This window comes from Panthera uncia, chromosome B1 (genome assembly GCF_023721935.1).
Source record: "Panthera uncia isolate 11264 chromosome B1, Puncia_PCG_1.0, whole genome shotgun sequence".
Lineage (NCBI taxonomy): Eukaryota > Metazoa > Chordata > Mammalia > Carnivora > Felidae > Panthera > Panthera uncia.
In genome coordinates, this window is record NC_064811.1 from 198,892,374 (window position 1) to 198,917,145 (window position 24,772).

At 56.4% G+C, this 24,772-nt stretch overlaps 1 protein-coding gene across 5 annotated transcripts in view; it reads right to left on the bottom strand.

Annotated features, from left to right (window-relative positions):
* Positions 1 to 24,772, bottom strand: part of ARHGEF10 (Rho guanine nucleotide exchange factor 10) — a 101,374-nt gene that overhangs the window by 63,613 nt on the left and 12,989 nt on the right. For all 5 annotated transcript variants that reach the window (XM_049631825.1, XM_049631823.1, XM_049631826.1 and 2 more), the window contains exons 2-7: positions 19,319 to 19,386; positions 11,476 to 11,625; positions 10,594 to 10,881; positions 8,185 to 8,248; positions 3,617 to 3,693; positions 1,491 to 1,547 (exon numbers count right to left, since the gene is read on the bottom strand). In XM_049631825.1, coding sequence (XP_049487782.1) covers positions 1,491 to 1,547; positions 3,617 to 3,693; positions 8,185 to 8,248; positions 10,594 to 10,881; positions 11,476 to 11,625; positions 19,319 to 19,355 — 673 coding nt within the window. In that variant the 5' untranslated portion in view covers positions 19,356 to 19,386. The remainder of the gene's footprint in view (positions 1 to 1,490; positions 1,548 to 3,616; positions 3,694 to 8,184; positions 8,249 to 10,593; positions 10,882 to 11,475; positions 11,626 to 19,318; positions 19,387 to 24,772) is intronic.

Consider the following 24,772-nt stretch of genomic DNA (forward strand, 5'->3'; position numbering starts at 1 on the left):
GCTATCTTGTTAGGTATACACAAGTTTAGAACTGTTATAATTCTCTCTGGTGAAGGACTCTAAACCTAATGTTTTATAGCCTAAAATTCAATATGTTATAGTAATACTGGCTATATTTTCGTTGGAATTGGTCTTATATTTCTTTTTCCATCCATTTACCTACGGATGTTTTATATCCTTATATAGCTGTCACAAAAATATGTGGCTAGCTTTGCTACTTCATCCAACCTGAGAATTTTTTTTTTTTATGGGCCACTGAATTCAATTTATATTTACCATAAGTAGCAATATATTTAGACTAATTTTGCCATCTTTTTTCATACCATTTGCCATAGTTTCTTACTTTCCATTTTCTTGCTTTCTACCAGACTGAGGTTTTCTCTACTGGTTTGGGAGTTAAATAATCCATTTCTGTTCTTTTAGTAGTTACCCATAAGATGCAGACCTGACCTATCACAGCCAAAAACACACATCATTATCTATGCTCTTCCTGGAAAACGCACAGACTTTAGATGCTCAGGGTCAGTCCACCCTCCAGCTGACAGTTACCACAGCCTGGGGCTTTGGTCCCACCCTGCAAATGAAACAACACTATTACTGCTATCGTGGTCAATACTCCTTTCGATTCATTCACAAAGTTATTATTTGCTCACTGTCGTGTCTGCTTCTCATTAGGTTCGGTAACCTTTTCCTTGAAATGCAACGTGACAGTTTTTAGAGTCTAAGTGGTAAATCTCCCCAATCTTTATCTAATACTGCCTTTGCTTCCCTCTTTTTAAACACCTGTGTATTCATATGAGTGGACTGATTTGTGCCCAGCAGTTGTTAAGTGTATGTGCCTAGGTATGGATTCAGGCTTAACCCTGCTTTGAACTTGTATTTCTACAATCTGAGAACTTAGATCCTTCCTGAATTCTAGAAAAGTATTGGTACTTCCTTCTTCTACCTTCTCATTAGTATCATTTATCAAATATGTGCTAGTACTCAGCCTCCATATTTCTTACCTTTCCACTTATACACTCCACATCTTTAATTCCCTCTGCTTTACATGTATCAACTATCCTATTTAAAGTTGTAACACAGGGGCACCTGGGTGACTCAGTCGGTTAAGCATCCAACTTTGGCTCAGGTCATGACCTTCCTGAGATTGAGCCCTACATCGGGCTCTATACTGACAGCTCAGAGCCTGGAGCCGGCTTCCGATTCTGTGTCTCCCTCTCTCTCTGCCCCTCCCCTGCTCATGCTCTGTCTCTGTGTCTCAAAAATGAATAAATGTTAAAAAAAATAAAATAAGGTTGTAATACAGCCACACACATCTATGTGCTCAAATATTCTACCCCATGGTATCAATGAGGCACTACAAGACATAATAAAATCCGTAGGAGCTGTGAATCTAGGGTCTGTGTGCACAGTGACTACTCATTTTTTACACCCAGCGGGAAAGACTGATAAACTGAACCTTCTAAAACTCAATTTCAGACAACTCAAACCTGGTTCAGAGTCTGAATTTTCTCTTGGCACGTCGTCATAAATGGCTTCTTCTGGATCTGGAATAAAAAGAAGGAAACTTTCAAAACCGACCAACACCAAGTACAATGTCCACTGTTCAGGGCCACAGTCTCACACGGCGCTATAATGATGCAGAAAGCTAGTTCCAAAGGGCAGACACATGCACCTTCCCAAAGCAGAAGTTTTCTGGGGACTGAAGGATGACGCTCTACGTGAGCCAGGTATGAAAGGGGAATTTTATGGTTTCTAGGCCAATTTAGTCCATTATTTTGTGTTCACCTGCACGTCTCTATGTGGCTCTTTATAAATATTTTTCAGCTTACGAAGTTAACGTGTTCCAATGTACGAACAATACAGAGGTGCCATACACTGTTTCAGAAACAACGGGACAGCCCAAGAGGTGCTATGTTAACAGGAAACCTAAAGTAAGTCGATCATCTATGATATCTTGAACTACTGGATATAAAAACTGGGCACACGCAAGGATGAGAATGTTCACCTGTTAGGATAAAGTCTCTCCGACTACACTATGTGGAACGTTCGTGTCCTCTGAGACTGTAACACGTTTTCTTAAGAAAAGGCCGGGATCCTTCCGGGCCAGACTACTGAGCGAATACGGTATGAAAAGGTCCTGTACGAGAACAGCAGTGAAGCTAGAAATGCATTTCAGTATTTGTAAGTTTGGGCCTTCGTGGAAACCAACCACGTTATGAGGTCTTACTTACACACTGAAAACCGTGAAGGTCACCGCGACTAAGCAACAACAAGAAGATGAGGTAAGTACTCCCAACTCTGCCTCTGCTCTCAAGCCAGTTACATTCTGGGAAGGGGGAAGGGGGAGGCAGCAAACTGGGGAAAGCCCCTCGTTCTCCTCCTGCCGTCAGGCCCCCGTGTGACAGACACCCCCTTCCTTGTAATAAAATTAACTGCAACCGTGATATGCATTTCCACTCCCGACAATGTGTGGGATGCTCAACTACGCACCCGTGAAAACCATGGCCGTGAAGCCCACGAGTCCGCTTACGTGCAGATCTGATTGTGACACCTACGCGAACCTGTTTGTGATACTTTATTGTAAGAACGCGGTATGTGACACATACACACAATATAATCGACGGTGTATGTGATTGGTAAAGCTTCCGGTCACCAGCAGGCACCAGTAGGAGTCAAAAGTTATACCCAGATTTTTTACTGTGGGGGGGTGTCAGCACCCCTAACCTGTGTGTTATCCTAATTAACTGCCACTTGTGCAATAAAACAAGTAATGGGAGAAAGTCACACAAATTTTACTCTGGAAATAAAATTGCTAGCGAACAGGAGGAAAATAATTTCACCCCTTAATGATCCCCATTTAGCGGCCCCCTAGCAGAATCCTCTACTTATGCTAGGCTCTTTGTTTGACAATGTCATAATTAAAACCAGAACACGACACATTCCAGGAGATAACTGAACAATCAGGAGACTGTTAAGATGGTTCTTCCTTGTAAGTCAATCATACAAAATTACACAGAAATTAGTGAGCCAGTAGATAATAAAGGGATAATTGGAAAAGCCATCTTTACTTTTTTTAAAAAATTAAAAGTCAAATCTAGTTAAAAATAGCTCAGCTTTCTAAGCCACATGTGGAACAGAAGGTCTGGTATGCCATCTGGACAGTGGGCTGGCTTAACCAGCCATCCACCCCCTTTCCAAAATGGTAGCCTGAAAAAGCATCTCCGTGAGAATCACAAGAAAATGCCTGGTAACGTCTCCGTGGTAACTTGCTGAGTGCGGGCCCGTGTAAGAGCATCAGTTCCCCGAACACGGGACCATCGTGACAGGACCCAAGGACTGTACTGGGAAGAAACAATCAGGAGGAAACCCGTGTGGGACGGGGGGAGCAGAGATGTTCTGACTGGAAACAAAATAAGGGCTTCAGAGAGCCTGGGGACAGCAGCGACAGGCAGCTCTGTTGGTCCTTCAGGGAAACGAATGCAGTTCTGAAGGGACGTGGGAATAATCAGTGGAACCCAGCAAACACACATCGACCCCTGGGGCGGCGTCCACGCGGGGCCTGGCGAAGATGAGGGCACGGCCCCGCCAGCTTCCCGGAGGTCAGTGTACTTACTCTCCATCCACGCGGTGTTGGCCGGGTCCGCCGCCCACCGGGCGAGGGCACTGTCCTCCTTAGGCGCTCGCTCGTCACTGGGAGAAAACAAACCGGGAGACCACAAGGGTGAGCGTGCTTCCCGTCAGGACGCTGCCGAATGTCCCCAAAGGGTACGTGAGCTCCAACGTGTGCACGCTGTCCCCAGATGTTACTCCGGGCGTCCTGTGCTGGGAACGTCTTCTGAGTCGCTGCCTATGCATCTTATGTAGGACCCCGCCACTCACCCCACAACGCGGACGTGTATGGAAGGACCCACTCCTGCAGTCCCACCACACCTTCCCACTTGGCTTTTTCGGGGCCCCTTTTACAATAAACACTTAGACTTAAGCCCTTGAAAAGTCAGTGACCTCCGCCCTAACCATCTCATTAGGAACCAGTGGCTGACCTCGCTCTGTATCTACGGGGACAGGGGACGCCCTCCCCCGGCCCCCTGCACACACCCCATTTCTGGGATACGTGAGTAATACATCTGGGGCCTTCCTTTCCCTTGTGCGGGTGTACTGAGGCCGTGCCTTCGATCCAAACGCCCCGGGGGCTTCACCCCCCCAGTGGTCTCTGGGACGCTGAGGGGGCCACCGGCTGACACAGGCGGGGGCTTCTGCCCCCTCACCCAGCAGGTCAGAATCTGCACGTGCTCGTTTTATCGGACCAGCCGCGGCTTCTCAACACAGACGCCAGGTTCAAGCTTTCGTTCCCAGCGGTTTGTACGCCCGCCACGTGCCCGGGACAGGTGCTCGCACAACAGAAACAGGAGAAACGAGGTCTCTGCTCCAGGGGGCCTGAAGTGTCTTCCAGTTGTTCGCCAGAACTTCTTGCGGGCCTGTTGTGTGCCGCACACGGTACCGGCTGCAGAGACACGCCCGAGTGACAGACGGGCCTTCTCGCCTCCGGGAAGGGACCTCACGCCGCCAGAAATAAAAAGTGCTCACGACTCAACTGGCGCTGTGCTCTAGTGCAATGGTCCCTGGGGCCAAGTCACAGGGTCACACACAAGGATAGGAATGCTGTCCCGCAGGCTACGGCAAGCCTCTGGAATGCTTTATTCAGAAGAACGACAAGGTCGGCTTCATTCAACACAGCTGGGACAAGACCAACCTCAGGGGCCCGCGGTCTAGGGGAGCTCTGCAAGGAAGAGCCAAGCGGGGTGTGGAGCACTTCACAGGAAGGGAAAGAGGCTGGAACTAGGGTGAGTGCTCAGAGACAACCATGGGCAGCTCGGAAAAACGCACACGTGCAAAGGAGAATCATTCATACGGAGTTAATGCCACACTTCACGATAAGTGACAGAGATGGCGGGGGTCACTGCAGCGTGGTCTCTTCTATCATCATTTTTGTTAGTTTTCTGAAAGTTCTAATGGTTAAATACAAGATTTAAGGGCCAGGGAAGATGGCAAAGGTCTTAAAAATGTCCAGATCACAGACACTTTAGCTACGCAAGCATGTGCGACACAATATACTACTTTGTGGATGCATGTAAGAAAAGAAGCTGAGTCCGTCCCCACACTTAGTTGAGGAACGTGTCACATAAAAAAAAAAAAAGCATCCTCACACTTTTCAAGTCTAAAATTACATCAAAATGAAGTTAAGCAAAAAAACAGAAAATCTAAAGCAAAAATGGATGATATTTAAACTGCTCCCGAGTGTTTCCGCAGGTTTAAAAAAGGTCGCTTTCCGTAGATTTAAAAAAGGTCGCGCTTTGGAAGAGAATCTGAGCTTGCCCTCTCACGCCACTTCACGTTCTTTTTGTTCTAAGAAACGATCCTTTCAGCAGACATGTTTTCCACCGTACGTTTCAGATCACCGGCGATAATGCGCCACCCGCTCGTGTCTCATCTCACGCACACTGTGATTCTACTGCGGGGTCTTGGTGGACCTGCTCTGCCACATGTAATGTAAACCAGGTGGAAAGAGCTTGCGCGTCCCTCTCTGCAAAGACACCACTCTTTTAGGGACGAGTATGTCTTTCTACGTTCAGAGCCCAGCCTACCACCCCAAAGAAAAAGCCAGGTGAGCGTGAGAACAGCAGGTCAAGGACCCGAAACCTGAGTCAGGAGTCCGTTCTCGCTTTCCGTCTCCTCTGCTGGTGCCTGTGCGGGCGAAAGGAAACACCGCAAGCCGCCATATGGGAGGGAGGGAAGTCCTCACTGGCGTGCTGAGACCGGTTTACTTCCTCTCAGTCTCTGATGCCAATCACAGGCCAGGCACTCGGTAAAGGCTTGGCGAACTGAGACATAACAACTAAAAGTGGGTAAACAAACAGAGCCAGCACGCACCAAACACAGGACCAGGCAAGGTGGTGGATATTCTAATGCTGGGTAAAGACTGATCCCACAAAATGGCCTTTAACTCATAAAAGGTCACAGAAGGCAAAGACAGAGATCATATATTGAATAAAGGTCCAATAGAACAAGATATAACCATTACAAACATACAACTAACGAAGGAGCCCCAAAATAGATGAAGTGAAAATACACGGTACTGAACACAGAAATGGACCATCTCACAGTGACAGCCGGACACACCAATGTAGCACTGTCAACAGCAGAACCACCAGGCAGAAGACGCTAAGAGCGCCACAAATCAACTAGACCTAAGAGACATGGCAGAACGTGGCACCCACCCACCCTTACGAGTCAAACTACAAAACTCTTAGAAGAAAACAATGAGAGAGCTTCATGACACTGGATGTGCCAACAACTGACTGGACAGGACACCGAAAGCACAGGCAATATAAAAGAAACAAAACACATAAACTGGATTTCATCAAAATTAAAAACCTTTGTGCAAAGGACACCATCGAGAGAGTGAAAGGACAACCCACAGCATGCGAAGAAATGTTCACAAATCACGCATCTGATGAGAGATTAATATTCAGATTACATAAAGAACACCTACAACTGAACAACAACAAATAAACCCAACCCAAACATGGGGAAGGAACGTGACTGACATTTCTCTGAAGAAGACATACAAATGGGCGATGAGACAGGATGAGGTGCTCAGCATCATTAGTCATCAAGGAAATGCAAATCAAAACCACCGGGAGGTACCATTTCACACTCCCTAGAATGACTACAATCTTTAAAAACTGGAAAATAAATTTGGTGACTGTATTGGAAGCAGTTCATTGCAGGTGGGAATGTGAAATGGCGCTGTCTCTGTGATAAAGAGATTGCTGGTCCTCAAAAAGGGAAATATAGACTCACCATAAGATCCAGTGCTCCTCTCACAGGTACAGAGCCAAAGGGATAGGGAGCAAGGACTTAGATGCTCATACACCTGTGTTCCCAGCAGCGTGATTCACAACAGCCAAGAGATGGAAACAAAGCAAGTGTCCTTCGAGTGGTGAGTGAAAAGGTCATATGTGCTTACAAAGGAATATTATGCAGGCTTGAAAAGGAAGATCCGGACGCATCCTACAACACAGGAGAACCTCGCAAACATGATGCAGAGTGAAACAAGCCAGACACAGAAGGACACGAGTTACCTAGATCGGGCCAATCCACAGAGACAGGACACAGAGTAGGGGTTGTCGGGGGCTGGGGGAGGGGGGCGGTAGATTACCACAGGAGGGTTAGAGCTCCTGTCTCAGATGATGAAATATTCTGAAAGGGGAGAGTGGTGACACAGTATATGCACGCGATGCCACTACATGTTACACTGAAAAGGGTTCAAATGGCAAGTTTTATGTTGTATATATTTTAACACAGTTTTAATATGGACAACGCAGTGTACCAAAAGCCACAGGACGCTCCACCTCGAACAGGTGTGGATAATGCATCAGTATGGCTGCACAGCTGCCAAGCAACAAGCATGACGGCGTGCTAAGCCTTGGTCAAACCTGCTCTCCCCCTTCACAGGATTCTCAGTCCAGCAGCAGAAAGGGACAGGGGAAGTCACAGTGAGGGTGCACTGTTTTAATCAGTTTTAAAGCCGGTGTGCCCACACAGCTCTGGATGGACAAGAGGGAACTTTATAAAACGAGACACTAAGGCAGGGTTTTGAAATGCATGCAGGAGTTTGCCTGGAGGACGGGCTTTTCCTGGGCATCTCAAGGAGGAGAAATAGCGTTTTTGAAGGCAAGTGGCATGAAAGAAAGGTCTACAATCAAATCAGTTTGAAGTACTCTCGCTGAAAGCTGGGTCAGACACACTGAAAAATCCCCTCCGGCCCCACAGGGTTCTGAGACCCTTCCCAAGGCTGAAGTACACACAGAATCTCCAGGGTGGAGGCCGAGGAGGGCCACCTCTCTGGGGCCTATCTGTATGTGCGTTCGTACGGTCTGTCCTTCTACACAGACAGTATGAACCTCTAGCCGAGTCCTCGTACTCTGACACCCATCCTGGGAGCCCCTGGGCGAGAGAGCAGATGGATGCAGGACTGGGAGCGGAGGGTCTGGGGCGGGGAGTAGGCCTGGTCGGTCACCACCTCACAGCACTGAGGGCAGGCAGGACAGGTGTCCCACACTCCACATTACAGGGAACGGTCATGGACCCAGAGCACGTGTGTAAAATGAAAAAATTTACCTGTTTGCTGGATCCTCAGAACTTAAAGAATTAAATGGGCTGTCTTCTGCTACTTCCTGTGTCTCTGTGAGGAAAGAAAAAAAAAATCATATAGTTTCATGCTTAGGGTAAAATTGTAGGAAACGGATTTTTACATTTAAAATGGTTCCCTATTTTCCATTCTTATGAATGATAGGCTTATCTTAGCATAAAAATGATTAACTGATAGATTTAAGGTTTTTTAGGTTAGATTCAAAATAAGATGTTTTCAAAACAGGATTACAGTAAAAAGTGATATCCAAAGGCTCCTGAAACAGCTGGAATTAAACCCAAAGAAAGCAGGCTACAGTAAGAAACAAATTTTCTCCTGTGTCTTAACTTTTCATGGGAATTTACAATTGTGATTTATTGGAAAGTATGTCTAAATGGGAGCCTCCAAAGATTCTCAAGGGAGAGTTACGTTCATGATATCTGGCAACCAAGTTTTTATATACTCACACGCACGTGCACTCACACACACACGCACACACAGTCTGTCACACATGTCCAGCTGACTGCTGTTCTCCCACCTCTGGGTTTGATTTACCAAGCGGTGATGAGCTCAGGCTTAGCCACGTGCTCAACCAACAACTGGTTAATTGCTACACTGGGAAACTGTCCATAAACACCGTTTTAGAAGGAATTTACTGTGTGCTAGGCAAACGTTCTTGACCACTTTCAAAGCACTCAGCAGTTAACTCAAGGTCCAGGAAGGCTGGGCTTAATGCAATAAGCTTGGAGATCTCACTCATAAAACTGGTCCCCTGATCCCGCTAAACAGTAACAAATACCCCTTACCCAGTGGTGGGATTTGCCTGGCGGTGCACCAGGAATTGTAGAGGCATGAACTCAACAAGTTCTCGAGGCCATGGAAAACCTAGCTGTCTGCCAAGGAGCACATGCCAGGTCAGAGGCAGGGCCACGATCTGAACTCAGACCTGCCCGTCCAAAGACTTCCCACCACACCACACTCCCCCCAAAAATGGCCCACATGACTTCCTAAAAGACAAAGATACTCGACAAAGTCAACGAAGAAAGGATGTGGACTGGCAGGAGCGTACTTCACACGGTGACTACCTTCCCCACGGCTGTGTCAGGGGCCCCTCTCACCACCCCTGAATGCACACCGCGCGTGCCTCAATGCACCCACCCAACACCTTCCTTCCCGGCGCTCCCCCTTCTGAGAAAGCAGATGCACCCGGAGGTGATGTCTGCTAAAACGAAAACTCTGATGACAGTATGGTGAGCATACTCGAGAGGAAGTTCTCCCGCTGGCCACGCACACTGCCCATCTCTCACTGTTCTGGAAGGATCTGGAAGCCCAGGCCACGAGGCAGAGCACCATGAGTCTCTGGCCACTGGAGGACCACTAACGAACGAAAGTGGAGGCTCAGTGTTGGTTCTGGGCAGTGGGGAAGACGACGGGTTCCTGCTGTCCCGGACTCTGAGGCTCATGTCCCAGGGGAGCCTCTATGCGAGTGAAGGAGCCTCAGCGAGGACGTGCATGCTGAACGAGCCCACAGAGCCAGGCGGCCCTGTGTCCACGAGGGAACCACACGGTGCAAATGGTTAGGAAGCCGGCCAGGGCACCACAGGACGTATGTGCACACGCGTGTGCTCATGCAAGAGTGGGGGAGGGGCAGAGAGAGAGAATCCCAGGCAGGCTCTGCACTGTTAGCACCGAGCCTGACGTGGGCTCAACCTCACGAACCTCAAGAGGATGACCTGAGCCAACATCGAGAGTCGGATGCTCAACCGACTGAGCCCCCCAGGTGCCCCCCCTTCTCCTCTCAATTCCATAATCTACTTCCGTATTTTCACATCGTTCTTACTTGTCAGAGGCCACAAAACACGAATAGCATTGTTGACCACGGTTAATTTCCAAGATTCCTACCAATTACAAGAAAGCATAGGTGAAAAACCTCAACCCGAAAAACCTGTGGTTTCCAAACAAATTCAAGAGCTTCTTTAACGAAGACTTTTTTTTCCCCTCAATGGTCACAACTGGGAAGGAGAGAACGTGTTTACTGAAATCTCGCACAAGCTGTGATTCCGTGTCCGAGCAGCCTCGCGTCCCTGAGAGCCTCTACACCTGGGACAGCGCCCGTGCTGCGTCCTCGGATAGGGAACACACGCAGATCTCGGCGAGAGAACAAACGCTCGGCTGGGCTGCCTCACTGGCCACACTCGGAACGGAACAGGCCACCCTCTGCTCAGGGAGGGCCGTACTTGAACGTCCCGCTGCCCTCACGCACGCGGACCCACAGGCACCTGCCGGGGGAAGGTGACCCGGGCCGGCTCTGGCGGCTCTACCAGAACACGGAGGACTGCAGGACTCACGGACGACAGGCGGTCACGGCCCGCAGTGCGCGGCGAGGAGGAGGACACTACCTTCCTCTTCCAGGGACGCGGCGCGGATGACGACGGGGCTGGAGTAGGCCGGCACGAGCAGCGGGAGGTTGCAGGGCACAGCATAGCCGCAGGGCACGGGCACCGAGTACCCGCTGGGCACCGGCGGGCTGGTGCTCTCCTCCTCGGCATCCGGGTCGGCGGGCGGGGGCTGCTCCTCCTGGAAGGGCGTGATGTCGATGACGGAGTAGGGGTTCACCCGTGTCGGGACCTCAAGCGTCGTGCCTTCCACCGGGGCCTCCGCGTCCGTTCCCCTCCCGATTTCACCTCCTGGAGGCAAACACACAGTGTGGAGGAAGGGAGGACAAGTAGAGCCACGCCCCCCCCCCAAAGGGCACGCAACACCAGGGCACCCAGGAGACGCCCAGATCTGGGAGTACAGGGCGGAGCATCGCTGGGGTCAGCATGCGACACCCCAGGGCCTGGCAGCTCCCAGGGCCGCTTCTCTGCTGACAGGCATCAGGTAGAAGCTGCCGGACCAGGGGAGCCACTGACTGTGTGGAGAGCCCTCGCTGTGGACAAGAAACCAGCCCTCGTGGTCGGGACAAAAGCAGCCACCTCCAGGATCCAACACGGACTCCATGCATCTCAAAGAGCGTTAGTTTCAGAAACGTTTCCCACCACGCAGCAACACGGTGCTGAGATGTGGCCGATACCCACCCCCTCCGAGAGGCCGCCAGGGGCCGCCGAGCAGCCTGACGCCCGTGGGAAATGCCAGGGACCAAAGGAGCGCGGCCAAACTCCAATGAGCCATCACAGCTCACGTCTCGCTCGAGGACACCGACTTCCCCCCACGTCACTCACCCGCGGTGAGGACGAGCTGGCCGCTGGGCCACGGGCGCTGGGGGTGGCCCGGGGACTCACCTGAGCCAGACGCAGCATCCGCGCCCCCCCCACTGGCCGGGGCACCCGCGGCTGGCCGATCCGCTTCTGGAATCTCGTCTCCGCTGTCGAAATCGAACTGCTCCCCCTCGTCCTCTTCGTTGTTGTTCCTGTCGTATTTCACCTCGTTTTCTAACGGTGAAAAGAACACAGACTCAGCCGCCGCGGGAGCAGAGACGCGCTAGCATTCAGTGCCAGGGACTGTGCGGGTGGCGGAAGCGACGGGCAGAGGATGAGGGAAAGGAAGCGCCAGGAAACGAGGGAGGCCACAGACTTCAACACTAGCGGATTCCGCTCAAGCCCCACGGGGCCCCAGGCCCCTTCGGTTCTGTCCACGCCAATCACCCACAACGTAAATGCCACCCAAGGAAGGGGACCTCGCAACCCCTGCCCAGGCCAGGCCCACCCTGCGGTCCCCGTCCGGCACGCGTCCCCGCGTGTGGATGTGTACGGGGCAGGGTGGAGGCCACTCAGACCCACAGATGCCGTCCACCAACCCGTGAGAGGCCACAGCGTCCTGGTGACAACGCCCAGGCTAGGGGGCTGGGGCAGGGGACAGCCCAGTGGGGAGGGAGCCTCTGCTGCTCCACGGCACCCCAACACTGGGGCCGGAAGTCAGAACACAGAAAACTCCCAAACCTGACGGCCTTCTCCACTGGTGCACAACTCACTCCTCTGTACCCAGACGGTCTGCGGGCGTCTGGTGCTCACACAGATCACGGGAAGTCGGTCATGGGGACCCGTCTCCCAGGACGGGGACCCTGCACACCCACACGGGGACCCTCTCCCAGGATGGGGACCCTGCACCCTTGGGGTGTCCAGGGCGGTTCCCTTGCGAAGGAACGAGTAGGTGGGCACTACGGAGAGGGAGAAATGACCCCAAGATGGAACCCAAACCGCTCACTCTGCAAGCAAACGGGGGTGCTGCAGGGTGGGCCAGGGCATCAGGCGTCCCCACGGAGAGAGAGCTCCGGTCCCACCAGGCTGCAGAGGGATCTGCTGAGAGAGGCGCCCAGGGCCCAGAGCGGGTTCCCTCCTCCCTTCCAGAGGGTCCCACCCAGCGGTCACACAGGCCTGAGTGTGGGAATGTGGGATCTGAACCAGTCATCTTAGAGCCAAAGACGCATGAACACGGGCTGGGAAGCTGGCCACGGGGCGGTGGGGTGACAGAGCCAGCACCCCTGAGCCAGAGCCAGGTGGGTTCTGGGGATGGTGGGGGTGGGGGTGCAGAGAGGCTGGGGAGGGGTCACCTACCCTGGGTCGGGGTGGGGGTGCGGTGAGTCGGGGCACGGACTGTCCCAGCATGATGGGGGGCAGGGAGGGGGCCTCGGCCCCTCCAGTTCCACTCCCAGTGCCTCTCGCTCCTGGTGCAGGGCCCCGGTCAGCATCGCCCCAGCAGACGCAGATGCTGTGCAGGGGGCGATGTGTGCTCTCCAGGAAGGAAATGTTCCACAGCCACCTGGCAGCTGGGGGGTGGGGCCGGGGTGGGGGGAGTGGAGCCGGGGGAGAGGGGAGGGGGGCTAGGGGATAGGACGTGAGACTCAGGCTTTCAGAGGTGGCCTGGTTTCTAGGGAGAGAAGGTGACAGAGCTGGGGCTACCTGAGCCAGTCTAGGACGGTCTTTCTGGCTGTGGCCTTGTGGGTCCAGATGAACCTTCGATGGTCCAGAAACAATGGTCTTAAATACCAGGTGCTCATTTTTCCCTTCGGTCTTTGGAATTGGCAACACGTCCTAACAGGTGTTTTGAAGGAAACACCTTACCACAGAGGTCAGGTGGACAGGCTCTGTCGGGGCAGGAGGGAGGGGCCCCTCAGCGGGGACCCAGGGGGAACGAGACTGCCGGGTCCACAAGCAGCATTCTGGGGCAATTTCTCCCCAGTTGACACGTGCTAAAAGCATGATAGGGGCAAATACCGAAATGGAATCCAGAAAAGGCTTCAGAAAACTGTTCTGGTGAGAGTATGCGTTGGCGACTTTGTGGAAGAGAACTTGCCAACACGTACCAATGCCGGACAATTCTGTACATCCCTTGTCGCAGAAATCCTACTGCAAAACACTTATCTTAAGGAAATAATCAGAGACCGTCACGACACTCACCTAAATGTCCTTTAGTAGGAAAGAGACTTTACGTATTACGCGTTTATACAGCCAGACACTCACGAAGCCATTGAAGTTATCTGGTCGAAGCTTATTCGAGAATTTGGAAAGAGGTCTTGACGTATTAAGTTAATAGTCTTTCTAATCAGTCTTTCCACACCCATTTAACAGAAAATAACACACACTGATGAGGGTCTGGAGAAACTGGAACCCCTTGCAGCGTTGGCAGGACCAGAAAACAGAGCGGCCGCCGTGGCAACTGTAAGGAGGCCCCTCACGAAGGAAGCACAGAACCAGAACCACCGAACGACCCCAGGATCCTGCTTCCGAGCCTCAGCTGGAGGAATTAAAGCAGGCACACAGATCCCAGCGCGCCCACACAGGTGTGCAACCACACGAGTGTGCCACTGTGTGAGCGTGCAACCATTCAAGCAGGACAATTCACAACAGCCAAGAGATGGAAACAAGGCAAGAGTCCACGGACAGATGAACGGCCAGATGGACTGTGGTCGACGCACACAACGGGGAGCACTCAGTCCTAGAAAGGACAAGTTCTGACACCTGTCACCACACGGACGGACCCTGGGGACATTCTGCGGAGCGAAGCGAGCCAGTCACCACGGGACAGACACAGCGTGACAGCACCCACGGAAGACAGGATGGCGGGTGCCGGGGGCCGGGCAGGGGATGGGGGTCAGGATCTCGTGGGGACAGAGCTTCAGCCTGGGAAGATGGAAAGTTCTGGAGGCGGAGGGCACTGCTGGTGGTTTTCGTGCTCCCAGGGGGCACTGAAGAACGGTAAATGTTCTGTATATTTCACCACAATAAAGAGAATCATCCAAAGACGGTTGGTTTTACTAATTTCATCCCGCTCACACACAGACCCAAATATTAACCGTGGCCTCTGCAAACGACTGGTACTTTCTCCACTGAGATTCCCTGCATTCGGCAAACTCCCCACAACACATACGTTTCCTGCCTGCCGTGAGGCTGTGTTCGGGTTCAGACCACATTTCCACTTGGGCTAAACTCCGGGAGCAGGCTAATCCCCTGAGGTTCGTACTTAATAAACACAGACGCACAGCTCACCGCCGCCAACGAGTGAGGACAGCGTCACAAGAAAAAGCAGCAGACACGGACCGGACCTGGGGGTGGACGCAGCCTGTGTCCGCGGATCAGTCACGCGATGTGCGCTCTCCCACCAAGTCGGGTCTCGGGCCCAACGACAGGGAGGTCGGCGCATGGGTTCTCGGCGTTACCGTTAGGGAGTCAGTCAGCTTACTCATAGGAGTAACCTGGGGAACACGTCCCAGGGCAATAAATCTCTTCAACACAAAAACCAAAACGCACAGGATGCTTTCCAAATACAACTGTTCCCACGACTAGATTTGGGTTTGCCGGGTCAACGTGACGGGGAAACAATACAAGTTAAACACCCAGCCGAAGGTGATGACGGGAGAGCTCGAGTTGTGACCCGGCGACGTGACACATGGAGATCCCGCCACCCACACGTTCCACGGGGCACAGGAGGGACTCAGAACCACCTGCCTGCTCTCCCTCCATCAACCCTCCTCTCGGAAGTCACAGTTCATCACTGCCGGACTTTAAGAAGTAGATAAAATACACCTGAAAGTGATTTTATGAACACTGCTTCAAACAACAAAGCCTAGGGCGCCTGGGTGGTTCAGTTGGTTAAGCATCAGACTCTGGCTCAGGTCGTGATCTGGTGGTTTGTGGGTTCGAGCCCCACGTCGGGCTCTGTGCTGACAGCTCGGAGCCTGGCTCCTGCTTCGGATTCTGTGTCTTTCTCTGTCTCTGCCCCTCCCCTGTTCACACTCTGTCTCTCTCTCTCTCAAAAGTAAATGAGTGTTTTTAAAAACTTAAATAACAAAGCCTGACAGGGTCTTCCCCTTAAAGGAAGAAGGTAATTCTTGTTCTGTGCCTTCAGCAAGTAAGATGGGCAGCACAGGGCCAGGCCCTCACGGACAGGCCGCCGTCGCCCAGAGTCCACGGTTTCCATCCAGTGATGCGCACCACATGGGTGTAGACAAAGGCACCGTGATGTGTGGCCACCATCACAGCGTCAGACACAGCAGCCCAGAAACGTCCCCTGCACTCGGCCAGGTCACCTCCCCTGCCACCCCCAGAATGCCTGATGCCTCCCCACCAGCTAGTGACCTGGCTTCACGCGCTATTGGGTGCCTTGTCCCCAGAGCCAATGCCCGTGGTCCTTCCCCGCTGTCCCCTACGGTGACCTCACCGCCCCATTTAACATGACCATCCTTTGGCATCAATGACACTACAGTCTCCCGGCTCCCTCCCACACACCCAGCTGCTTGTTTCAGTCCCTCTTGAGGACAGAACCGTGTCCCCCCACACCCTAGGCTGAAGGTCTAACCCCAGGACCTCAGAACACAGCTACATGTGGAGACGGGGCCTCAAAGGTGATTAAGGTAGAATGAGGTCGCCAGGGCAGCCCCACTCCAGTACGACGGGTGTCCTCATCAGAGGAGGTCAGGACACACACGCGCCGAGGCACGACCACGTGGGGACACGGGGAGGGACGGTGTCTGCACGCCAAGGAGAGAGGCCTCTGAAGGAGGCCGGGATCCCCGATGTCCGCCTCCAGGCTGTGACAGGTGCAGGCCTGTGGCACCGCCCACCGCACTCAGAACAGCTCCCCAAGCTGCCTCTGCTGCCTTCCACGGACCCCCTTGCTTCTGCCCCCCCCACACAGAGAGTTCCAGTGCACCTGACACTCTCCCCACGGGGAGGCCGGGCCTGCTGGAGGCCCTGGTGTCGTCTGCACAAAACCCCAAGTCCACACCCAGGCCCCCTGCTGGAGCCCCAGACCCCCATCCAAGGAGCTCTGCTGGGGTTTCCATGAGGCCCTCCGACCCAGCCCTGCCCCCACCCCCCTCCGTCCCCGCCCACTCCCAACCTGCCCTGCCCCCCACCCCCCTGCATCAGTCCCCACCCACTCCCAACTTGCCCTGCCTCCCATCCCTCTCCGTCCCCGCCCACAAAGCCCCGTGGGTGCCCATCGCTAAGGGTCACAAGAGTCAACCGCCCACAAGGTTGTGCGGATCAGGATCTCGGGTCTTGAACTATGGGGTTCTCTGTTGTCAAATAGCGGCCTTCAGTCCACACCAAAGCCAGAAGGCACACCCACAGGCTACCAGCCAGGAAGCAGCCATCCACCCACAGAAATGGGGACACTCTCCCCCCACCCTGTAAGGATGCTGGCCACACGCCCAGAGCTGCCCGGAGGAAATCTTCCAGGGGAACCGAGAACAGGGGTCCACGGGGGGATCCTTTCCACCTCCCGGCTGCCTGCCGCCCAGGGTCACTTCCCAGCTCACAGGGCCTGGGGCCTGGCCCACAGACGGCTTGACCAGCCCAGCCGGGCCCCACAGCGACAGGCCTCGCGGGCAGCCTGCTTGTCACTCTGAACGTTGAGAACAGGGTGGGTGTGGCCTTGCAGGGAACGAGGGGTGGCTCTGCCCGACGCCCTCGGCAGCCCCCCACCGTCCCGGCTCCTGCCTGGCCCTCTTTCCCTCCTCTACTGAGACAGAAGTCACAAATAAAAACATGCACGTTTCAGGAGCACACGGGAGGACTCTGAAATAACCACCCAAATCGGGCTGGTTACCGTGCACCCCACGTTCAAGAACCACTTCTCTCCCGGGGAGCACATGTCCGAGCTGCCCCCTCAGCACACTCCCAGAAGACAGCCTTGCTGCCCCCCCCCTCCACCGGCCCAGTCACATCACTGCTCTCCACGTCCCGGACGTGCTCCCGCCCACCGAAGCCTCGCAGAGCCTGCCCGCGGCCCCCCGATGCCCTGGGCTTCACAGGCCGTGACTCCCCTTCCCAGGTCCCCGGCCCGGCCCATTAGCACAGCCACCCACACCCCGGCCGTGTGGTCAGGGCCCCCCTCCCGTCCCAGACCAAGTGCAGAGGTGCATCTGGGGGCGAAGCCCGTGGGTGGACGGGCGTTCCTGCAGATCCACTCAGTATCACTGCCAAGGCTCCGTCACGCACGGGACCAGCCCCAGCCGGCTGCTGCCAGCAGATGTTGGGACACACGGAACGAGAGAAGGGCGGGTTCCGGTTCCTTTGAAAACAGCGGACAAAGCGTGGTGGAAAAAGGCACGCACCGCCATCAGATTTTCAACAGTCACACGTCCCACACACTCTTAACAACTGGTGCGGAAAGGGCTTCTGGGCCTTTCATTTTCTAGCTTTTCCCCAACAAGTGCGGCGAGCCCACCCTGGGAGTGCCACTCTGCTCTGCCGTGACCACGCTCCAGACGCGGCCCGGCCCAGCCGCCCGGTGTGCACACCACGGGTATCCCGGGGAGAGCAGTCAGCACGGCCCATGCAGGCCACGGAAACCGTTGACGTTGAGGATCCAGGGACCGTCCCACGGAAGGCAGCCCACAGGCTCCCTGAAGCTGGGTGTGCCAGCCCTGGGGACATGCCCGGCCACGTGTGTGTAGGCTACACCCAGCTTGTAGGGGAGGAAGCAGTGAGCAGTTCTGAGACCTTCCCAATTATGACAATCGAGTACGATCCAGCCTGGAGGAGCCTCAGTGCCACCCCCCCCGACACACGGCGGACACCTGCACGGGGGCCATCCAGGACCCCCTCCCCAACCAAAGCCTGCCGGCCGCAGCCCAAGGAAGGAGCCAGCTCCCCCAGAAGGCACCCCGCAGAAGGAGCAGGTGCACGGCCTGGGCCGCGGGATTTCTGGGGTGCCCTCCAGCGAGCCACCCTCACCCCGGGGCTCAGGAAACTCTCCAAGGTCGACAGCTGGGTCTTAGGTCACACCTGAGTACAGACTCTGGCTGAAGGTGGGCAGGGGCCCCTCTGGCCACATAGCCCAGCATCACTGGCTCCTTCTGGACCAGCCCTCCCCACAGGGCTCTCCAGTCGAGCTGAGCCTTCCTGGGGGGCCCAGCGCCCAGCAGCCCAGGCACCCCTCGGCCCGAGCCCTGCTTCCCCACAGGAGCGGCTCCACCTGTGGGCTGCCTTCCTTCTGTTCCGACTGGGAGCCCGAGGCCCAGAGCCACCTGCAGCGCAGAGCCGGGCCGGGGCACTATCCAAGGGCCCACGCCTGCCGGTAGCGGGAGGGCACGGAAGAGCCACGGGCCCTGCGTGGGTTCCTCCCACACTCTCGAAGCTTCACATGCTGAGGGTTCTGCCCTTCAGGCCCTATAGCCTCCAGGTGTGCAACGGACACGTGAGTCTGTCCACGGGGGCACGTCTGGGGAAGACTCGGGAACGGGGAGCCCGGAAGGAGGCCCTGCCCCGTGAGCGGGGAGTGACACCAAGCCCCCGATGCCCCACCGTGGCGAGGGGATGGGACAGGGAAACGTTAACTTGCACCCCTCCCTCACGGTCCTCACAGTGGTGGAGGGAGGCAGATAAGGAACGTGCCCAAGAGCTGGATGGGACGTCTCCCTTCCTCATCATCCTCCAGGCCACCCTCCATGCCGGAGGGCACTGATGGGTCCCCACAGGTAGGGCTCACAGCAGGCTGTGCTGGCCCGTGCCCCGCGGGGGGGCCCAGGGCCGGGGAGGCGCTCAGCCAGGTTACCCCAAAGTGAGGATGGGCCCTGGTGGCCAGGGGATGGGGGGGCGGCCGAGCTCCACCTCGTCGGTACCTGTGGTCACCCCTCCCCGTCCCCGAGGGGGAAAGGGCCCCCGAAGGACGCCCCGTTACCTTCGGGCGCGGGGGCGGGCGGCTCTGGCTGGTCCATCGTGCAGCTGGGACGCTCACTCCTGGGAGCCCTGGGGAAGGAAAGACACCACAGTCACCACAGGCAGAGGCCGCCCTGGGCTGCAGGGGGCTCTCCAGGCCAGGCCAGCGGTCATCCACGGCGGCAGCTACGGGACCAGCCCCTCCCCCACAAGGCCTGCCAAGTGTCCTCTGAGACCACGCCCAGAGCACGGAGCACTCAGTCCAGGTGGCCTCACTTCCCCCCCGGTCCTCGCTGGGAGCTGCGTCTGCGCCCATGCTTCGGGGACGGCCCCTCCCGCCCTGCACACGTCTCCCCGTCCCGTTCCCTCCACTGCAGCCTCGCGTGAAGCCCTCGCCGCCCGGGACCGTGGGCCACGCTCACGATCTCCTCAGCCTTCAGTCTCTGAACCCTGGGTCTAGGCCACATCTCCGCACACGTTTTCCTCTCTTTTTTGCAGATCCCGTTCCCGTACATGCGATCAGAGGAAACCCAAGTCTGAGAATGAGCGTGAAACCAGCCAAACCGTGAGGAGGTCAGTGCCCGGGCCGCGAGGAGGCCGTCCCGTAAGCCCCCTCCCTGTTTACGAGGGTTTAGGGTATCAAACACCTGCCCGGCTCCCACCAGAACGATCCGGTGAAAATGTCCAGGCTCCGGTGCAGCAAGGACAGCAGCAAGGGACAGTGACGACGGTGACAGTGCCCTGGCCGCCATCCGCCCACAGCGCGGAACATGCTGGAGGAACCAGGATACAGCCTGCTGTCAACCCACGTGGCAGAAGGGACTGCTCGTGTGGGCTCTGGCAGGGCACCACTGGTACTGCCCGCCCAGCCACGCACTGAGCACACACAGGCCACACACCGGCCCCCACAGCAGCCACAGACCGGCCCCCGCACAGGTCCCACCTGGGCCACGCCCTAGCCACGCACAGGGCCCCACACTAGTCGTGCACGGGCCATGCACCGGTCACACACCAGCCACACATCAGACACACATCAGCCCTGCACACGCCACACCCCAGCCCCCGAAGTGGCCCCCACACGGGCCCACATGGGCCATGCACCTGCCATGCGCACGCCTCTCTCGCTTAGCACCTCCCTGCTGTGCACTTGGAAACACCACACCTCCGGAAAACAGGTTCCCTTTATTTTCAAAATGAGAAAACCAAGGCTTGGGGGTCCTGGAGAAACCCACCCACAGGGAGACCCAGGACAGACACGGACGCACACGCTGGGGCTGTGATCTCTGCTCCCTGCTCTCCTGCGGGCCACCAGGAGCCCCAGAGTGTCCGTATCTCTGAGCCCAAGCCTCCACCTGGAACGGAGGGACAGTACGGGCCTCGGCGGCCGTGGGGATCAGAACAGGGCCCAGCACGCAGGGGACACTCGGTGAATGGCAGCAGGTGGTGGTCCAGCTACACTGCCATCTGTCCTCTGTGAGACCATGTCCACCCCCAGGCCCTCTCCAGAGATCTGATACGACACACACTCAGTGGTGTCAACAGAGGCCACAGCAAAATTTGGCCACAAACCGGAGTTAGGTCTCCAAACAACTCAGACAGACGTGCACGGACCACAGCGAACCCTCGGGAAAATAACGCGGGAGGAAGCACGTCTGGCCAAGAAGCTGCGGCGACCTCAGGTGACCTGCTCCCCAGGGACGGGGACACAGGAACCCAGACGCTAACAGGAACACCACGCCTGCCACGTCAGCAAATGTCCCTGCAACGTCCACCGTGGTCAAGGCACCGAAGTTGAGTCTGCAGGAAGTCACAGCCCGGGCGCACACACGCTCTGCTGGCCCAGCTGGCACGGACACCAGAGGGTCCACCTGCTCTGGGGCAGCGGTGCCAGGAGGGGCAGGGTACGTGACAGTCTGCAGGAATCACGCAGGCCTCCGCAGCACGAGGCGGGGAGGGCCTTCACCCTCAAATGCAGACACATTCCAGAGGTGAGCCTGCAAATCTCCCTGGAGTGCGCCAGCCGAGACCCGTCGTGACGTACATGAGGCCATCGAGGGCGCGGGGGGCTCTCACCGGTGCTGCTCACACAGGGAAACGCCAGTCTGGTCCCAACACTGGACCCGGCCCCTCCCGGCGCACCAAGACCCCGCAGGCACCGGGGGGAACAGGAAAGAAGAGACATCCGAGGGAAGAGGGGCCAACGGATGCCACAGTCATGGGAGGAAGTGAGGAAAAGAAGGGAAACTGGTATTTTTAGCCATCTGAGAGGTGAGTGGGCCAGGGCTTCCGGCTCCTAGGCATTCTCTCCACAGACCAGGGACACACATCCTGCACTCTTAGCTGCAGAGGACGACATTCCCACGTGGCAGAGTCCACGGGAGCCAGAGGGGCTCTTGGGCTTTAGAGCAAAGCACAGCTTTCTACGCGGTATGGTATGATCTCTGCACACGTTCTCCTCCCGCGTGAGACGTGCTGGAGGCCGGCCATAAAAAGGTATCCTTCCCGGTGGGGACAAAGTGGTGGCGTGGCTGCTGGGGTCCCTCCTGGGGGAGCTCAGCCACATCGACCAGCCACACCCTCTTCGTCTTAACTCGATTCTCTTCTCTCCATCACACGCCCTACTCAGCTTCCAAACTCTTTAAACCTCGGTGCACAAATCTCATTAATGCGAATTGTTTGTCCTTAAAATACTTCAGAACAGAGTCCAGTTGGGCTTTTCCCCACGGGTAACCGCGGGACAACACGAGAGCTGCCCCGACGCCCGGCCCGCTGACCAGCACGGCTCACGCCCACAGGGTACCTGCTGCACACAGGACCCGTTCCAAGCAAGCCCGGGGCTCGCTCACCGTGCACCCGAGCTGGGGCTGGAGCCCGGGGCCCCCCGTGCAGCGACCTGTGCTCCAGTAGCCGGTGAGCGCCAGGCAGATCGCAGAGTGCCCGGTGACGGTTTGCTTCCAAGATCAGTGTCCGCAGGAAGCCGTGCTCCTGAGAAGGAAATGTTCTAGGCAGCAAACACACAAGTCGGCTTCCGGAAGTCACAGAGGCACTGACCATGCCTGCAGCCTGCCCGGGCACCGTGTCTGCACCCCCGGGCCCTCCAGGCCCCCCGCAGCCAAGCAGGTTCTGAAGCCACTTCTCTGCACCATCGGGTGCCTGACAGTGGACACCCTCCCCGGGTGCCCTCTGGGCTGGCAGACGGCGTTCTGGGGACTGGGCCGGGCTGCAGCCCACTCTGCCCGAGACCAACCCAGGGACACAGAACAAGAGTCGCTTACACGATGCCGTCCTCCGACGGACAGAGCGTGAGATAATTCCAGTCCGGGCTGTGTTACTGCTGTCACTTTCCAATTTCGGCATCCTAATGAGAGATTGCATCGTGCACCCAGATTGCGGTTTTCGACCAAACGATGATGCATCCAGTCACGGCAGCGGCCAGAGGTCAAGCGCTGCAGGAGGATTTTGTGCCACGGGTCTGGAGGCCATGTGGCTCCACGTCACAAGATGGTTTCCCAGGCCAGGGAACACCCCAGATCACTTCCCTTGCCTTCTGCGACATCACAGAAATAGACTTGAACCTTTACTCCCGTGGCATTTTTTTGTGTGTGTCCTGCACGATCCGTGGAGATGCGCAAGGTAGCACCTGGGGCCGGTGGGCAGCAGGATGCTGAGGCACAGGGGGCCGGTGCTTCCTGCGGCTCGTACCCTGTGACCGCAGCAACGCTGAGGTCTGGAATCTGAGGACTGCGGCACTCTCGCCACCTAGGCCCCTCCCCCCGAGAAGCAGGTGAATCAGCAGCAGAGGGCTGGGGGCCGGACTCTGCCGACACCCCGCCGTCCTGACGCCTCCCGGCTGGACCAGGCTCTGCTGTTTGCGCCTCGCTGTCCTCAGCTGTGCCGCCCACCCGAGGGCCACTGGGGGTGAGACGACCCCGTGTCTGCGAGGCTGGGGCAGCACCCCGGAGGGGACAGGCTCTCGGCACATCGGGCTCAGCTCTGCTAGCGCACGGCACCCCACGCACAGTGCGCTCCGGGCTCGGCTCCCCGACATCCACCCCAATGGTCTCCCTACTCTCTGGGTGGGCCTCCACCAGAGCCCGCCGCCACCAATCGTGCCGGAATCAGAGCACCTGCCAGCGTCCCAGACTAAGGGGCTGGCTCGGAACATCGGCACAGAGCCCGGCTGGGGCAGGGAGCCTCGGGGCCCCGTCCCTCAGGCCTAGGGGGAGGCGGCCCCGAGGACAGAGCCTGGGGCTGAGGGGCCAGGGGGCTGGACGCTGAGCCATCGGCGTGAGCCAGGAAATCCCGGGGGCTCACAGCAGGTGCGCTCAGTTTGGTACTGGAACCAGGAGCCTCTGGGTCGGCGTCACGTCCGTAAGGCTGTCCCTCAACAGAGACCACGAGGGGAGAAGGGAGAGCACCCGAGAGCTCAGCGAGCACGTCCTGCTGGAATGGCAGGGTCTACATTTAACCAGATTCCACAGCAGACCAAACACGTCAGCCCCCCGTCCTCACGTTTCCAGACTTTTAAGTAGAGGTAATGCTCACAAAAAAGGGGAGGGGTGGGGAGGAAAGAGGGTCTTCTCTGACACCTGCAGGGAATATCGCTGTCCACCTGGCACTTCCGTCCCGTGATCGCCTGGATTTACTGCCGGGGCGAGAGCGAGGCATCATCTCGCCAAGGCTACGCGGGGGGCGGGTGTCTGCGCATTTCTTACCATAAGAAATGTGCCCGTGTCACACTGTCGCCAGCCCTGAGATCTCTTCCCTCCCGCACCCACTGGCCCAAAAAGAAGTAAAAGAGAAGCAAATGTACCGGGATCAACGGCTATCAGAGAACCTGAGGCACCAGCCGCTCACCGGCTCTTTCCCACTCGCCCCTGCTCCAGGGAAGGGATGTGAGGTCTCCCCAGAGGGCGAGCTGCCCTAGCCAGAGGCTGGGACCCTGCATCCCATCTGCCGTCCCCAGTTCACGCCAGCCATCTCCACGCAGGCCACCTCCATGCAGCCTCTCCCGGCACTCCCCCTGCAAACTCTGATCCCTCTCTCTGCCCTCCCTCCCATGGCTGCGCCCCTCCTGCGTGGCCTCAGCTCCCAGCCACAAGGAGAGGACACATCTCACCTGTGGAAAAGGACAACGCCCAGCCTCAGCACAACGAAGCATCACCACAAGGAAATCCTAATAGGAGCAGTCCACTTGGGGGCCCTAGGACACAGAATCCGGGGCGTCCTGGGAGGGAACGAAGGACAGGATGGGGACCAGAGGCTGGAGAAGCAGGGCAGACAGCCCAGCCAGGACTGCACTTTGACTGAAAGTGTCCATGAATGGAGTGCAGCCCACACCCGCGCTGCCCCTCTGCCTGCCCTCCAGGCCCTCCTGCCCTTCCCCCTGACCCCTGCAGCTCACCAGTTTGTTCGCCTCCCAGGACCTCTGCACCCCTGCCTCCTTCCCCCTCCCAGGACCTCTGCACCCCTGCCT